The 19,263-nt window shown below is 35.2% G+C and overlaps 1 protein-coding gene and 1 long non-coding RNA gene across 3 annotated transcripts in view; one reads left to right on the top strand and one right to left on the bottom strand.

Annotated features, from left to right (window-relative positions):
* LOC128984083 (spermine oxidase-like) overlaps positions 1-19,263 on the top strand; it is a 200,981-nt gene that overhangs the window by 159,876 nt on the left and 21,842 nt on the right. For both annotated transcript variants that reach the window (XM_054403372.1, XM_054403368.1), the window contains exon 15: positions 14,276-14,407. In XM_054403372.1, the coding sequence (XP_054259347.1) occupies positions 14,276-14,407 (132 nt within the window). The remainder of the gene's footprint in view (positions 1-14,275; positions 14,408-19,263) is intronic.
* LOC128984095 (uncharacterized) lies at positions 7,326-10,667 on the bottom strand. The gene is made up of 3 exons (XR_008489978.1): positions 10,099-10,667; positions 9,070-9,180; positions 7,326-7,415 (listed from the first exon to the last, which is right to left on the bottom strand). It is a non-coding gene; the product is annotated as an uncharacterized LOC128984095 (long non-coding RNA).

Here is a 19,263-nt window from a genome sequence, read left to right as displayed (position 1 = left end):
CAAAAACAGCTGTTTTCATAAAATCGTACCGGTTGTGCAATCAATATTTCGTTCTAAATATTACTACCACAATGAAGATAAAATCAATGGCTATCCAGTGGTACCACCTGCAACATCCTACGACGAAAATTATCCGAGCAGGGTAATGCCAAACAAGACGTGTTTTGCCAGTTCCCAAGTGTCGGCTGCAAAAGTCGTGCCGCGCCAAAAATTCATTTGATTTCTAATCGTCGTGACATTGTTATATACCTGCTACAGGGTTTGTTTATGTAATAAAATGAAAGTTCAGAATGTGATCTTTCGAATGGTATATATATCATTCTCATCTGAGTTGATTGTAAGTGTTTTTTTTACCGCAAAAAAAATTTCGGCCCAGATCGTCACCAGACGACTTTGGCCATTCTAAGCATCAACGTCAGATCGTCACCAGATGACGATCGGCCACTGCTAGGGTTAAGCTCTTTAAAAAGGTCCGGAGAAAAATTGAGAAATCTTGTGTGTCAAGGGTAAAAAATGAGAAACCCCCATTTTTACCCCATAAAACCACCCCCCCCCCACGTTAAACCCCTTTCCCATGGTTGCCCGTTAAACTTTGTTGCCTATAGACGGCAGATACTTAAATACGTCCCTGGAAGGCCACCTTAGTTTATGTAGCTGACCTGCAGACTGTGGTAAGATAAGTTGGGCTATTGACCCAGCCACACACCCACATCTAGAGCTTGTTATGTGATGTTAGGAAAGACTACTAAAACCTATAAGACGCGACATAGCAGTGTTAAAAGTGTCTACGCTGTTTGAGTGAGTTGAGCAACCGCCCGTCAGAGTGCAGGTGGGTGCTCCTCCTAGAAAAACCAGTTGTGGCGGAGTATGCAGGTTGCTGCTACGGAAGTTGTGCAGGAAACTTTCTTTTTAGGGAAATAATTAGAGAGTGAGGCCCTAGGGCCCTTTACACTTCCGTATTTCTCCATAACATTAACATGGAAAACAAAAATTGTTATGAAACTCCAGCTGTTAGAAATTAAAAGTGAGAAGAAGAACATATGTTAATTGTAAACAACCAATAAGTTTGTTAATTTAACAGTTTGCTACAAACATTTACTGACTTAAGCCGGGTTTTCCTAGGCGCGGAAGTGGAGAGCGGAGAGAGGAACGTGGAGAGTGGACTCCACTTGTCTTAGGGAATTTAATGTTACTGTTTTCCTAGAGCGGAACGGAGCGGAGCGGAACACCATGTTAATCTCTTTTCCGCTCTCCGCTCTACGCTTCCGCGCCTAGGAAAACCCAGCTTTTAGGTTGAAATAAAATATTTACTTTTCGAATATGGGTTGACGTAAATATTACAATGAAAAAAAGTGAGAGAGTCTGGATAAATAAATTAATATACTAAAAATAAAACTGAATTAACACTGTGCTGCATTTCTTAGTAATCATTGGAAGAGCCAATTTGCAAACTATGGAAACATAGGAAAGTCATAGAACACCACCAAGGAGAAGAAATAGAAATAATGTTTTTTTTATTTTTATTTATAATCATTATTATGGACAGCCTAATGCGCCTATGAGTAATGCTATTTGTAGAAAACACTAAAAAACATGATCAGCTTTTGAAAAATGATAAGATATTTACAAGAAATTGTGATTATATCGATCTGTTATGTACATCATGAATATTTCATTTCATAATCTTTGAGTCGAATCTTTTAAAGTTATCAGAAATTATGACTGTTATTCGTTTTTAAATAATGCCTGTAATACTTAGCAATTGCTCGAATTCAAGCAAACAGCGACACTAGTACTTTCTTAAGTAGCCTAATCAAGATATCAAATCTCAATTATTTTCTATAAGGATATATAGTGCAAGAAAAATAAGAGAAAAATTCCATAAACCTAAAAAAAATTAGCACATCCGGAGAATTTGGTACAGATGTTGGGTGTACCTTCCTTTTGAACATACTAAAAGTCCCCAAAAATTGAAACTGTGCTACGGCCGCCATATTGGAAAATGGCGGCATATTTCTGTATTTTTCGCTATAGTGACTTTATTATTAGAGATACAGGAAAAAAGTAAATATACAGAATGTAGGTCATCTAAAAATACACATTTTTTGTATTTACCATCTTTCTCTAAACCCAACGGTTTTTGAGTTATTTGTTATTAAGTATATTTAGTTTTTTCTATTTATGAAAAATAGGTAACACATGGAAATTGACCGTTACTTTCAAGGATTATGATAATTTATCCTATTTACTTAAATAGTGTGATACTATAAAATCTTAAAATTTAAGCTTATTTTATGAGTAAAAAAACTCTGCCACAGCAAACCTGCAGACTCAGCAAATTTCCATTTGATTGGATGTTTTATTAATTGTATTTAAATAAAATTAGATTCAACAGGTACCTAGGTTTGCTGCTACAGGTAGGTTATTATAGTGTGTTTTTTTTAGTAAAATATCAATAACTTAGTATAAAATAATTAATTTTCCAAGTTTGATCATAATAAATCTATAAACAAACAAACTGCAACAGTTACCTAATTCATAATAACTAGATAACCTGTTGCTCGAAATCGAGCAAAACTGAAACTTGTATAAAAAAATAAACATAAAACATAAACAGCAAGACCTTAATCAAAGAATCACTCTTAAAATAATTTACATGACTGATTATAGAAATATAAAAATATTATGATGTAAAAAAATATAAAAGCAATCTACCATATTTAAATTTACATTCACTCTCATACATTCACTCTGCTTTGGTTATCTCTTATAGTAGGCGGGTGCACTCTATGAGCACGTAGATGTCAACCACACACTGTAAAGTGAGCTTTTGACCTAATGTAGCTCAATTCCTCTCTTGACGCCAAACATCGCTACTCTTATTCTAGCATTGTTAAATTATTTCTTTGATGTGTTCTGTTTTAGGCGTATTTAAATTAGGGGCCCCAACCCAAGTCTCCGGTTGGGAACATAAGAGGGTAAGCAATTGGATCTAACGACAGATCTATAATGGATACGCGTTTAACATTATTAGTGTTGGAAAAACTATACGATTTATTTGGCCAGGTGGTGCTTTGTTTTCAGCTTTAAAAATTGCTGGGAAATCTACACAGACAGTGCCATTTTAGCTAGGGAAGACACTTCTTCTGTCTCTTATTATGTACATAAGAATCTCACTTGACTCCTCGGAGCTCTCGTCCCTACATAATGTCTGCCACAGTCTTCAAAGATTTGCACATGGGTTGGCATTGTGACCCTATTTCCCGCATATTTTTTCATTGCATTTTTTTAATTGTGCTTAGTTCTCCTTTGGGCTCTAGTGACATCGTCGTACTTACTTATATATCTGTGCGTATTCAGGATCATCACCTTCTTGAGGAATTGAATTAGAGGACCCACTCGGTGGTAAAACGTGTCACGGATCTTAAAATTGTAGATCCCCTGTGGAACTTTCTAATCTTAATGAGCTTTGGAGCTGACCATGGTAAAGGCAGAACTGATTTGACGAACTTTATCCAAATAATTTCTGGATATAAGTCTCTCACAGTCCTATTTTCAGATTGGGAGTTTCCAATAAGAACCCGAAGTTTATTGTAGTGAATTGCACAAATGAGGTAAACGAACCTTTCATTTATGGCAAAAAAGAGTACAAACTTAACTGTCTCGGCCAGTCTTTTCTTGCTTAAAAATATGTAAGCCACTACAATGTAAACATTTAACGTTCATTTGTCTGAGATTGGACTATCACAACGGTGGTACTACCACTATGTACCCATCAAATGTTCAATTGAGAGGTTGATGCAAGCGGTCATGTTCGCGTTCCCTCCAGCCACTCACAGTTCTTCGTCGTACTGGCGGCATTTGATTTTAAATTGAAATGAAATAAGAAAGTTAACAAAACAACAGAAAACACTATAAAGGAATTGGAATTTTGATACACATTGTAAATTACATGATAATATGGTAATGTAACGGATAACTGCCCTATGAATAATCCCTTTTAAACATTCACTTCATCACATCGAACTCGAACTGTAACTACATGATAATCAGTAAAATACGATGTAAGGTAAATCAATTTAACCATAGACAAAAAGAATTAAATATTTATTAAATATTTATTTTTAAACACTTTGTCGTCTAGTATTGATAGGAAACTCTTCATTATGAACCAGACTTAGTTAGTTTTAGGTCCTGCAGTCTGTGGTTAACCTTAAAAACTATTTCAAACTACGTCCATATGTTATTTGTAAACAAAGGGAATGAGTTTGATCAAATGTCAACAGATAGCGCCGCCTTCCAAACTTTAGCCCTTAAGTGTACTTAAGTGGTGCCCTTTCTAAATATTCTGAGACGTATTTGCACATCTACCAAAAACCTTTAATTTGACACCTCAAACGTTAAAATCCGTCAAACCGTTATCGAGTTATGACTGTGAAAAGAAAACTGCTTGCGTATTAATATATAGATAGCATGGTAGCTTAAGATTTACAATTTACAAATTTAAATATACAAATTTTGGTTGTGTTTACAAAAAATTTGGCGATTATTCGTCACGATTTGAATACTAATTGAAGGGGTTTTCAAAAGGAGATGAAGCAAGTAATTTAAGTACTGTAATATTTACTCGTACCAAGTATCGGAAATATTGTATGCAGTGAGGAAATCAACCATATTTTGTGAACTACGCAATAGTCATATTAATATTTTATACTCATTTTTACCCATTTAATAAATTAACATTTAATATTTTGATGGCACTACCACTATCACTCTGATATCAACTAAGTGGGATGAATAATTGTCGTAAACCTTGAAAGTAACCGTCGATTGCGATGGGTTTCACCGTTTTTTGATAAATAAAACTAACTATACTATACCATACTTAATTAGTCACCAACATGAACTAGACACGAAAAACACCCTTCCAAATTTACAATGGGATGTCAAGTATAGTTAGTGTGGTGGTGCCATCAAAGTTCTAAAATGTTAACTATTAAATGGGTAAAAAATGAAGATAAAATATTAATATGACTGTTGCATACTTTACAAAATATGGTAGATTACCTTACTGCATACACTATTTTCGGTGCTTGGTACGAATAAATATTTCTTAAATAACAGGCTCCGTCTCCTTTTGAAAACCCATTTGGTTAATATTCTAATCGTGACGAATAATCGCCATCTTTTTAGTAAACACAACCAAAATTTGTATATTCAAATTCGTTTATTGTAAATTTAAAACTCCCATGCTATTCATATGAATTAGTTACGGTAAATGTTGCAGTTTGCTTGTTTATAGATATATTTTGATCAAACCTGGAAAATTAGTTATTTTATAGTAAGTTATTGATATTTTACTTAAAAAAAAACACACTATAATAACCTACCTGTAGCAGCAAACCTAGGTACCTGTTGAACCTAATTTTATTTATATACATTTTTTAATAAAACATCCAATCAAATGGAAATTTGCTGAGTCTGCAGGTTTGCTGTGGCAGAGTTGTTTTACTCATAAAATAAGCTTAAATTTTTAGATTTTATAGTATCACACTATTTAAGTAAATAGGATAAATTATCATAATCCTTGAAAGTAACGGTCAATTTCCATGTGTATCACATATTTTTTGATAAATAGAAAAAACTAAATATACTTAATAACAAATAACTCAAAAACCGTTGGGTTTAGAGAAAGATGGTAAATACAAAAAATGTGTATTTTTAGATGACCTACATTCTGTATATTTACTTTTTTCCTGTATCTCTAATAATAAAGTCACTATAGCGAAAAATACAGAAATATGCCGCCATTTTCCAATATGGCGGCCGTAGCACAGCTTCAATTTTAGGGGACTTTTAGTAGGTTCAAAAGGAAGGTACACCCAACATCTGTACCAAATTCCCCGGTTGTGCAAATTTTTTTGGGGTCAAAACATATTTTTACTGTACTAATAGGGATGGACGAGATTGGATTTTTAGTTTGAGACGAGACGAGACAAGATTTTTTATTTCTCATAAAATTTCGAGACAAGATCGAGACGGGATTTCCCTTCTCATACACAACGGAAAATGCACGTTCGGAATTTTTACCTGATTTTGTAACATTGTTAGATGACTATTTAAATACAAAAATAATGATAATAGGCAAAAATATTTACAATCTATTATTAAAAAACATCAGCATAACATTTTTTTTTTCATCACACCTAACTTATTAAAAATGCCTACGATTAGGAAACATAGTGAGATCAGTTAGGATAGAGTTCAACTTATCCTAAAATAAAATAAATTATAAAATAGTTACTTGTTTTGACTTTTTTTATAGTAATACAGTTGAACCTCGTTTGTACGAACCTCGATAAAACGAATACCTCAATAAGACGAATTTTTTTTTAATCCCCTTGACACTTTATAGGTCAATGCTAAAAACACCTCTATACAAGGTAGTAATTAAGTTAAAAACCTCCATGAGACGAATTTGTTTGTGACATGGGCTAGGACTGATTAACCTCTATACAACGAATATTCTTAGCACAAAACCTCTACAAGACGAACGTGACCTCTATAAGACGAATTTATCATAATCTTACCCACATAGCACCGAATATTTATTTGATATCAAATAGCTATCAAATTTTTGACATTTGAATATCAAATTGATATTCACGAACATTTGTTTGATATCAAATAAACGTTCAATTTAGGTTCAAACGTCACTCAATTTTACATCAAATAAATATTCAAATTGAATATAAAATTTATATCAAATTTGACATTCATAAATTTATTGGTAAAATATAATAAAGAGAATATGATTGAATTTACATTCACATTTTAAATATGATGGTGATAAATATTGATATAACATTTTTGACGTTTGAATATTAAATTAATATTCGCGAACATTCATTTGATATCAAATAAATGGTCAATTTAGGTTCAACCTCACTTAATTTGACATTAAATAAATATTAAATTGAATATCAAATATATGTCTCATACATTTATTGGTAAAATATGTTTAGAAGAATAAGTTTGCTTTTTTTCACATTTCAAATTTCATGGCGATTAAAATAATATCAGTTCAGACTTCTTTACTGTTCTTACCTTGATTTGACTTATTATTCTGAAGTTATAGGTAGTTTGTTAAAGTTCTTGGGTGACCCAAAAATGTAAATATATATATATATTTCTTATTTGACAAAACATTAACAAAAGTATCACAAAACATATTTGTTTAAAACAAAATTGCATTCAAGGAAAACATTTTAAAGAAAAAACTTTGTTTGTATGATAAAATAAGTTTAATTAAAAATTATTTAAACTCAAATATAAAAAAGATATGTACAATTTACAAAAAAAAATAATTCTGGTCTTCTTCATCTCCCATGGCCTTCTTGAGTTTTCTATTGTTCCTGTAAAAGAGGTTCAACAGAGTTATTTTCTAAGACAGCTATAGATAAAATATAATATGTTAGACAAGGGGTCTCCAACCCTTTTTCCTCGGTGAGCACTTTTTTGTCTAAAAACGCCACCGATTTAGCGACTAACGTTAATTGTTCGCTACTCTATCGAATCACAACATCATCTACTATCAATGGGATTGTAGTTGTCGTTTGTCACAAGGTAAAGGCTTTTTGTGATACGGACGAAATGAGAGCATTCTATTATAAAATTAAAATGTCGTAACCTAACCAAATTAACCAAACTTGCTGATTGTGAAAAAATTGAATTAAGGTTTACTACGGACAAAATGAGAGCATTCTATTATAAAATTAAACTGTCATAAGCTAACCTAACTTGCTGATAATATAAAAAAATATACAAGATAAAAATTGAATGAAGATTAGATTTAACAAGGTTAGGTTTGCAGCCATGGAGAAGGTAAAAAGTTTTTTTGAGCATACGTCAATAGTATAGGATAAAGTAAATAAGTTTGCCAAATTTTATCAAAATCTATCCATAAACAAATAAACTACATAGTTTCCTTTTTTAATAATCTAAAATATAGTTCTGTTCATAAAATAAAATTATAAATGCCTCTAATTCTAACGAAAGATGTGCAATTAAGAAGTAATCACATTCTAAGCTAAATCTTTGACAAAAAGTTCAATGATTTTTTAGTGAGAATAGGCTATAAAATTTGACACTTAAAATGTCAGCTAGTTTAAGATTTCAATTTGTAGTTCTGCCAATTAGGATCAATTAAAAATATATATATTTAAATTAATCTGCCGCTACTTGACTACTACTAATATTCCCCTAGGCCTATTGAGAAAAAATTAGCAAGTGAGAGACATTTACTATGTTCCTATTTAAATACGTTAACCTGCCAACTTGGAGACAGGGTATTGTACACAAATTTTGTTGAATGGGGAAGAGACAGTTAATTGCTCTTAATTATGGTATGAGCCGCGAGGTAAATAAATATCCCATGGCTGAGCCTGCATTCATTGACAAAGTTCTCTTTTTACACCTCAAGGAAATCACGGTCAACAATGAAGGGTGTTGCTGGGATTGCAAAAGACAATCACGGCACCGTCAAGACTGCAGTATAATATGCTCGTGAGTCTTGGCGAGATCACGGGAGATGATCACGATATAGCTGAGACCACCTGACCACACGTGTTTACGCAATCGTGGGAGAATATAATTGGTGTTTGCTATAAAAAATAATAATTTTCAAAAACGTATGCTGGCTTTCTGCTGGCTGGAATAAAACTGCACGAGGGCCGGATGTAGCCCACAGGCTGTAGGTTGGAGACCCCTTCGTTAGGCATTTTTAAGACCTATTTTTTTACTATACCTGTACTTTATAATTAAATTTGTCGATAAGGCATTGAGTTCTTGACAATAAAGAAAAAAAGAGATGGATAAAACCGCAGATTAAGTTTTGCTCATTTGCATAGCCTGTCACTGAAAATTCACAATTTGAAAAGAAAACATCACAGTAGTTAGATGTCGGCCTAATCTGTTAATTATAATAAAATTTAAGTTCTATAGCCTATTAGGTAATTAGATAAGCAATCTTTTCTTTAACCTAAATTATAAATAACACAATAAATTTACCTTGCATCAATCCTAAACTTTGCTGGGCGAAGCCAATTCTTGATTATAGTAGCAACAACATATATTTCCATTACACCACGATCCTAGTGTTCTTGCGTACCGGTTCTGCCTCTGTATAAAAGAGATTAGTATTAGCACTAGAATTTGTATATATTTTAATTTTCCTGATCAACACCCAGGATAGCCTACAACTAGGTACACATATTAAATTGTTAGTGAAATCTATTTTATATTTTGATGGCATTTGCTTCTTTTGAGTAGCCTTGTTAAAGCTAAATCTAAATCTGAAAATTGAAAATTTTGACCTAGGTAGTGGTAAAAGTAATCCTCAGTCACTTGAACGGACAAATATTGGGGTGAGCACTGACTGAAATGAGTGCAACGGTCGGATGTAGTTTGGTGTGTGTATAGGCCTATGTGTGCGTTTAAAAAAAATCAACTAATACAGTTTTCTTTTACACAAGTTAGCACTGCCGGAATATTTATATAGTGTAAATCAAAGACTTCCTATATAAGTGGGTCACAAAAAAGAGAAACTCTCTTAACTGTGTGATGAACCTTAGGCTACGTTATTACCCAATAGGTACCTATCATGAATTAGTTTGTGTTTTGGTGGTAGAGCCTAACTTATCTACAGTTCCTAAGAGAACCTGCGATATATTATCGGACGGTATATATATCTGATTTGATATTAATATTGCAAAACCAATTCACCAAATCTGCAAATCATAACTCAATTTGATGTTTACATAGTGAAAAAACATAGGGAACGATGTATTGAATCGGATAATTATTGATATATAATGTTATTTATCCGATAATATATCGCAGGTTCTCTGCGGAACTGTACCCGTTATGGCAAAAAAGACATACACAGTCATGGCGAATCAAACAGAAAAATTGAAGAAATAAAAACACCTAAGATTGAAACTTTATTTTAACTTATTTTAACTTTGAGAAAACCTAATTGAAATATATGTATGTCTACCTATTATTAATGTCTGATTGTAAATAAAAAGAAAAACTTACGCAAGATAGCTGGCTTCAGATGCAGATTGCAAAAGAAAAATTTATTCCTCCTTCCCAGCCTACAGGCTGCTAGACAGCCACTTTGTCACTCGGGAGAATTGGTACCATAGGCAAATTATTCACTGCTACCAAATAATAACTTCCACCAAAGCTGCAGAGTTATCAACTGAAACAATGGAGAGAAAACTACTTTTAGTTAAATTCATGCATACCTTTCTCTGGCCTAAATATGTATCAAGATTAGTTAGGCCTAATCATTGGTTGGTAAAGGAAGCAGACAACAACTAAAATACAAAAGACTAAGAGACAATACAGGGGTAGACTTTCGTATCTGTTGTCAAAAACAACCGAATGAAAATATCGATCGTTATAGCCTATGTTCATTCAGTTGTTTTTGACAACAGATACGGAAGTGTACCCCAATTCAGTTTAAAAGGAAAATGGATTTCAAATAGGCTAGGCTATTTCTTTTATAATACCGGTAAATTGTAACCTGGTTGAGGTAGAATATGTTAGGCCTAGGCTAGCCTAAATTAAGTTAACTTATTCTTGATGGTGAATTTACATAAACTTAAGTTAAGCTGGGTTTTCCTAGACGCGGAGTCGGCCAGCGGAGAGCGGACAACGGAGAGCGGACTCAGCTTGTCTTAGGTAATTTAATGTTACTGTTTTCCTAGCAGCGGAGCGGAATGCCATGTTAATTTCAATTCCGCTCTCCGTTGTCCGCTCTCCGCTGGCCGACTCCGCGTCTAGGAAAACCCAGCTTTAGTGACTGACGTAAAATATAACCCACATAACTTAGTAATATTTCAAAATTAGCCTAACAAGGTATTACAACACAGTATGGTATTCCATTTGCCTTGTAAACCAGTAAGTTAGTCCTACTTACGGCTGCACTTTACTTGACGTCCTACACTCATTCGAATGAAAATATCGATCGATATATCGATTAATCGATTGCTTCATTCGATATATCGTTTGGTTAGTTAGGTAAGGTTAACCTAACCTAACTAACCAAACGATATATCGAATGAAAGAATCGAATGAAATATCGAATCGAAAAAACCAATCGAATGAGTGTAGGACGTTAAGTAAAGTGCAGCCCTACTTACTAGCCTATATATTGAACACTATTTTCATCCAGAAGTTGCCCTTTGAAGCTAAATAAACTACTGGTTCAGTAAGAACTAAGCAAGCCGCCTAACTTAATTGCTTACGCCTAGGCCTAATTAGTATGCAGAAAAATACTTCCTCTAAAACAGATTGCCTATTTTGAGGTTTCAGATTTATCTATTTATACTTAAGTTAAGGCATTAGGAATGATAAGTTGGCCAATTTAATTTGTACAGTAGCTTAACTTAGGTCTAGGTAAGGCCAAGGCCTAAAATACGTCTATGTTACTAGGTATAGTGACTTATACTTACATACTCCAAGGATCAAAACGTGAAAAGATGTTCGGTGTAGGTTATGACAATACCCAGTCACAAAAATAACAACTCTAAACTAACAGTGACACACACTAAACAAAATATCAGCACACTTAAGTTAACTGATTTGAGGTTATGTCTTGTTCTTGAATCTTGATACTCTTGTTGCTTCCATAGTTTATTTTCACTACTTGTGTAGCCTACTCAACAAGTTAGTTGTCATAGGTACATTTTACATAAATCGTGTACTTTCCCTCAAAATGGGCAATTTGTTGGTTAATAAATAAATAAATCCACACCGTGAGTAAACTGGCCACCACTGGTCGCGTGACGGATTTTGTAATTTGTTTTGTATTGTAATGTTTTGTTTTGTTTGCTGAGTTAGGTTAGAATTAAGTTGGTCAGTTGGTGTTTTGTCTTCAGTCTTCCTCTCTTCCTTTCATACGAATGGGCCAAGTCAAGCTCAAACTAGATACTTAACATATTTTTAGAGTTGTATTACACTTAAAAAAATTTAAATTTACGTTTGGTTTAATTTACTAGTAAAAATAAAATGATAAGGCCAATCGTTAAGAGTTTGACTTTTTTATTAATAAACAAAACATTTAAAAAAGCTGTGTTTCCTATTCACTCTTCTTGAAATGTGTAGTAAGCCTAGATTCAGAAAAATATCAGATGTTCCGACAACTCCCCCCCCCCGCGAAAAGTCAAAATCCATCATCAATTAATTAAAAATTACAGTGTTCAGTGTTCCTTCCTATTATTAATTATTTTGAGATAATTGACCTCCGACCTCCATGTTACAAACTGGGGCCCATTTTATAATAAAGTACAAACTAATATTATTAGTAAATCAGCTGATTGCCCAATGCAAATCTAATGGAAATAACAAGTTACAAGTTGTAACTTGTAACTTGTAGTTTATTATGAAATGGGCCCCTGTAGGCTGGAGACTAATTCTTTACTCTAAAAAATTTAAAAAGTTAAATCTTAAATTTTTTTAAACTAGTATATTTGGAAATTTTCAAAGAGAAAATCAAATTTTTAACATTAAGAATATTTAGATAATATTCTAAATTTGATGTTATTTGACTTTGATATTTTGAAGACACAATAAATATTCAAAGTTTGACATTGTTTGACTTTGACATTTTGAACATTAAATGAATATCAAATAAATATCAAATTTTTGATTTGACATAGTTTGATATATTGAACGTTTATTTGATATCAAATAAATATTCTGTGCTATGTGGGTATCCTCCATAGTACGTAGTTTTCAAAACAAACAGAAGCTTGTCTCAACATTAAACCCCCACCCATCCCTCCTCCTTCCTCAGTCATTGTTTGGAGAAACCTTGGAGCGAGGAGAAACCTCTATAAAAAGAATAACAGCAGCATTAAACCTCGATAAAACGAACCTCTTTATTAAGAATACCTCTATAGTACAAATTTTTCCCGTACACCTTGAAATTCGTCTTATAGAGGTTCAACTGTAAAACATTCCTCACACTGCTAACACTTAACAAAACTTCTCAAATGTTATTAAAATAATTAAAGTAATATTTACATTTGAAGAATTAATTAAATAAGAACGCCTTCGCAAAGGAAACGCAACTACAACACGCTCCTGTATTGTGGCTATTGCATTGACTTTCTGCAGGCGTTTTATTTTTTATTATTTTTTTTTTTATTCTCGTCTCAATAAAAATCTTGGCCAAAAAGAAATCTCGTCTTGTGTAACGAGATTTAAAATTTCCCGAAATTTCGAGACTTGACCATCCCTAAGGATAACATTGCACAACGTACGGTATTTAGCACTTAAAATATCTCTGGAACGGCTGGACATAGAATCACAATTTGAACACCAAAATGATTGTTTTGTAGACCTGAACTGATTTTTGAAAAAAATGTGAAGTTTTCAGTAAAATTTGCTGAGGAAAAGAAAAAACCTTAAAGCTCCGCTAACATTGTGCTTTCTTGCGGACGTTCGCCAAACTACATGCGAACTGGATATTTGGTGCGCCTGAAGAGCAAAGACTATTTCCCTACCCCATGTCACGTCTTATAGGTTTTAGTAGTCTAGTCATTGATAGTAGTGCCAGATGCCAGGGCATTTGACTAGTGATGGTTGTGTAGGAAAATGCTCTGATCCTGGCTCACTCAAAAAGTATCAAACATAAAGTCAAACTCTGAAATCAGTTTCAAACATGTGATAAATTGTTTATTTAGTTTGTAATTCTTGTTTGCCATTTTTAATGGCACTTGCACTTAATGATTGTATATATTTAAGATTAAGTGTTGTCGTTAACATGAAACTCTTTTTAGATTTAAATCATTTAGTTGATCCAGGTACGTACCTCAATAGACTCAGTTGTCCTTTTGCGGCATGTGTTCTACTAACTAAGACCTTTAATGTGATGGCAAACTCGACCTATTCCGCTATTTAAGAATTTTGTCTGACTCCTTGTTTGTGGGCCGTCCCCTTTAACCGTTAAAAAAGTGATAATAGCTTAAAAGAGTAGACATTTATAGCTTTTATTGATATACCAAGTCTCATTACTGTATCTATATTGGTAAAAATACATTAAGCCGTTCCAGGACTTTTCTACCACAACATACAGTGATAACAGTAGGATAATAAAAAAAATAAATAAAGATAGCAGTAATACAAAAATAAATAATATGTGATTAATCATATTTAATTCCCTACATTCATAATTACAACATGAATTCTAACCATGTTTTAGGTTATACAAGATATGGGGTATGATACAATAAACAAAATATTCCTTGTGTATGACACACAATGGTGGCCAAGCCACTTTAAAGGGATACAGTTGATTTGGGACAGTGAAGAGAAAGAAGATCAAGGATATCAGGTAAAAAACTAACCTACAGTTCTTAGGTATAAATAACTAATTACATTGTCAGTGCCCGTATCCTCTATGGTTTGTTAGATGAGTCCAATATAGATTATTATTGCTTATGTATTTAATATACATTATTTTCTATTGCTACTGTAATTCAGAAATGTATAGTGAACCAATCATTCGTTAGCCTATCTTGTTTCTATTGGTTATAAAAATATTTTTATTTTCATGTTTTAATGTCTGAGGTAATTTTTCATTTAAAAAATCCTTTAATAGGCTAAGCTTGACCCATTGTTGGTTAGACCAATACATTGTTGGTTAGACTAGACAATATAAGTGTAAAAATGTTTAATAGGCTACCAGAAAATGCTCGACAAATGTGTTTTAGCATAAAAAGCACTCTTTACAGGTTTTTAGTAGGCTATCTAGGCCATTTTATAAAATGAAAGAATTTTGTGAGGTACCTGTAATTAGTTCAACCTGCAAATTGAAGACGAAATAATAAAAGATGTTTAATGCCCTAACACAGTAACATTCCTTCACATCAGAACAAATAAAAATCTAGTAAATATTATTCTCTCCATGACAACAAGAATCAATACAAATCATCCAAATTTAAACAAATAAAAATGTTTAAAATTTCAAACAGGTGATAACTAATTTATATTACAAGCACACACCCCCGTGGTGTCAACACCAGCATGACGGACATCAGCAATATGGTGTGGCATACCATCAACCTCTACGCTTGTTTCATGCAAAAAAGGTTGACATTGCAGTCAATGACATGGCTCGGATTGTAACTGGGTGTTTGAAACCAACACCAGTACACAAACTCTATCCTATCACAGGGATTGCCCCTCCATCAATCCGACGTGATGTCGCTGCCGAAGCAGAAAGGACTAAGCAAGAGACCGACCCTCGTCACCCATTACACGGCCACCAACCTGCAGAGCGACGGCTTCGGTCCAGAAAGAGCTTTTTATCACAGACACGAGTCCTGGATGGATCACTCTCAAGCAGTCGGGTGGCAAAGTGGGAGGCCACGTTGATTAACCCTCCCATACTAGCCAGGGAGGAACTGGCTCCTGGTGGAGGCCTTCATTACACGGTGTGGAAGACCCTAAATCGAATCAGGGTTGAGGTACCAAAATGCAAGTCAAACATGCAGAAATGGGGTCTCTTACCAGACGAAGAAAACATCTTGTGCGCGTGTGGTGCTGTTCAGGATCCTGGCCATCTGCTGATCTGCCCACGCCTAGACCAGTCTTGCACATTAGATGATCTTTTACAAGCGAATGACAAAGCCATATCGGTAGCTAATTTTTGGAGAAGCGAAGTATGATTTCCGGACACGGAAAGTAAGTAAGTAGGCTACGCTTGTTTGTGAGAGCTGCCGTGAGACCACACCAGGCTTCCATCTCGTGGTACAGAGAGAGTTTTTAGGCTTGACAAACAGAGATTCATCAGGTGAAAACTCAGTCCTTAGTTGCTTATCACAATTTACAGGTTCGCCCTTACACCTCCACCAGTAGCAGAACAATTTAAGCTTGGTGCCGACTCTTCATACATATCTTCTTTTGGTGTCGGTTTCTTGGTTTCTTTCAACGATTCCATTGCCGGTCGGATGGTTCACACACCTAAAACGACGGATAACCCTCCATTCCTCACACTGTTCACATCTGAATGTTGCGCTATTGTCCATTAATAGTCTTGGGGTGGACCTCGTTCTCAAAACAACTAAAGTAAGACTCTTACTACCAGTTCTTTAGTCTAACTTGGGATCCGTCGCCAAATGCAAAACCGACTCAAACTAGGAAGGTATGGGGGTTTAGTGAGTGGGAGAAACTTTCGCGCCGTTCCAGCCAAACCCTGCATGCGGGGTTGGTTCGGCAGATTGGCCACACCTAAACCCCAACTCTCACTTGTTAGCTACAGAGAGCTACCTTCTGCCACTGGGTGTTGGTCCACCTACAGAACCAAGTGAGAGGGGCCCTAGACTAAGGTGTAATGCGATCCGTGCCAAGAGTCTAGTGGCACTTGGGGCCTAATATTCAGTGTCTTAACGGAGCCTTCTGGGAACCAGGGGGAACCTAGTCGTATGCACCCCTTACCTCTCTAATCGGGTCACTGGGGAGGCTGGACCTTAGATACCCGGAATTCGTGGGAACAACATAGACGATCTGACCCCAATGGAGGAGGAAGGTCTACTGAAATCTGACGATGACGACAAGCTCGCAGAAACCGGAAAGGAACGAGAAAAAAAAAACAACTTTCCAGGGGCGAATTGCGAAGACGGACGATAGCGGATGCTTTAGCCAAAGGCCAAAAGGTGCCATCCAGAAGTGAGAGGAGGCTGGTGTGGGCTGCCAAGCACCCTAAATCTGCTCCCTGCCAAGCCAGTTCCTCTGGGAACCAGGAGGCTGGGAAAAAAAGCAGGGCAAGTGCGGCACCCCCAAAGCTAACTCTAATGAAGCCTCCAGGAAGAAAGGTGGAAAGAGGGGGCGAGCGTACCTGACACATGAGGATGTCTGGGGCGAGAAAAAGAAGACGAGGACGGAAGAGGGAGAGGGCTCGGGTGTTTCACAGAGAGCACCAGAACCCACCTATTCGGAGACACTGTCTGTGGAGAAGATGGCTATCGCCAAATCTGTACACCCGGACAGGAAACGGACGGAGGCTAAAGCCAATAAAATCAAGGGGGAGCTGTCCAGTGGGTCATTCGTGGCAAAGACGTCAGGATAAGCAGCTGCCATCTTGAAGGCTGAGCCTTGGTAGTTGGTTGTGCTAACGCAACCACAAAGGGTTGGCTGGTCAAGCAAGTTCAGGAGCTGAGTCCTTTCAGGAAAATCTCGCTACAGCTTGCCCCAGCCAGAGACCTTGTGAAACCTGTGAAGGTATATTTATGTACCCAGCCCTACAAGGTCTGCGTATGAGATCCCTTGGCCTATTGACGGGAGATCAAAGGGAAGAACAGGTTACCATAGTCAAAAGGTTCTAACGGGTCACTAAGGACCTGGGATTTGACGGAGAATGAGGACCTGTGAATGAGGGTGTACAATAAGCTGTTTTAGCTGCGATGCAAACCCATGGTCAATTGTAAGCCTGGCCCTCTGTTAAAAAAAAAAATAAATAAATAAAAAAGACTCGGACCTCAATCTATGATTGTAAGAAATCTATATGACCCATAGTGAGTCACATCAATCACAAGCCTGTGCCAATTCTTGTCGCATTCCAAGTGCCCCAGCTTCCATTTGAGGGGGGAAGGATCAACAGATAAACATTCCTTGTATGATTTCACTACGCAGTCAACGTCCTGTTTGCTAAACTCAACGTCCGGGTAACAATGTCTGACTGTGAAAAGAGTCTGATTAACACCAAAGCGATGCAGACCATGGATTCTTTAGACCAACTTTTGTTTATCTCCATTCTCTTCTTCACCCATCATTGCAATACTGGTCTTTTCCTCCTCTCTTGCAAACCCCTTTTTAGGAACTCTTTTCAGGCGATCTGCTTTGTTAAATTGCGATGTAACGAGATCCATCCTCACCTTAAGGCCGCATTCTGATATGAGATCTTTAAACAAACCCAACTGTCGTCTTACAAGAGCTTCACCCATTCCATGTGTTTTAATACGTCGGTCTCATGTTTATATGGATGTTACCCAAGGATAAACGGTGGCCAAATCTGACACTAAGTTTAACTCTTTCATATTTCATTTCATCTTAACTAAAAACTGTTTTCTGTTAAAATACTATAGGCTATAGCTTTTCACATGTTTATCGTTCGTGTCTTTAGCGAATTTCCCTATAGGGAAGTAGTTTATTACCGTAGGTGGCAAGGTAAGACCTAGACCCGGGATCGATTTACTTTTTCATTTTGCTGTCCCCAGAGGCCAAAAACACCATTCGTTCAAATTTTTATCTATAATATTAAAACGAAACAGTGTTTTTTTATTTCACGATTCTGAATCAACCACTCGACGGATTTTCATGATTTTTGTGTTGAAAGAAAGATAATTTTGAGAACTAGGGAATGTCAAAGCCATAATTTTAGTTTAGGGCCCCAGTTTTTTAGAAATTAAGTTTGAATTTTTTTTAAGTCTAGCAGCCGACGCTAAGATTCTAAACTAGCTTTTCGCATAAAATAATTTGCTTAACATAACAGCTGTAAACATTCAGCTTTTGTGTCACAAATTCAGCATTTGAATAAAAATGTAAAGACATACTTAGGGCTGACTTATTTATACTATGTGTAATGCTAATCATTGATACGTTCAATTCTTCTGTAAGAGGATGACAGATTAATTAAATATACATAGTAAAATACTAGGATGTTCAAATTATTTTTTTAAAGCAATCTTTGTAAACTTCGATTTGTTTTAGAGCAATATAATTTGTTTTAACTAACAGCTGGTTAAATATAAACTATGGAACTATGAGGTTATTTTATTTACTCTTATTTTGTCATTGATTATAGCAAATAAGTAAGATTAGTAGAGATAGTTAGACCACAGTTTAAAATACCGTAGTTTAGACCAAAATTAATTAAACCACAGTACAAATTGAGGCTCTGTACACGAATCTTAATAAAAAAGGATAAATGCAAATTATTTTACTTCTCCACCTTTCAAGGAAAGAATAGAAAAATAACAATGTGTACATGTTTTAATTCTTCATGGTAGCTTTTTGTTTACAATTAAAGTTTGTCTGCTTTAACTTTGTTTGGATTAGGCCCGGAAATATTGATGTCATAAAAAGAAGATCAAGAATAATCAGGAATCACGATTTTAAATTACCACCACAACCTCAGCCGGGTTTTATACAAAGATAAGCAGATGGATGACATAGATTGAACACAACGTC

This window comes from Macrosteles quadrilineatus, unplaced genomic scaffold (genome assembly GCF_028750875.1).
Source record: "Macrosteles quadrilineatus isolate MER2022 unplaced genomic scaffold, UCM_ALF_1.0 Scaffold_1__1_contigs__length_201487025, whole genome shotgun sequence".
NCBI classification, from domain to species: Eukaryota; Metazoa; Arthropoda; class Insecta; order Hemiptera; family Cicadellidae; genus Macrosteles; species Macrosteles quadrilineatus.
Note: the sequence above shows the minus strand (reverse complement) of the source record. Positions and strands in the feature narration are given on the sequence as shown.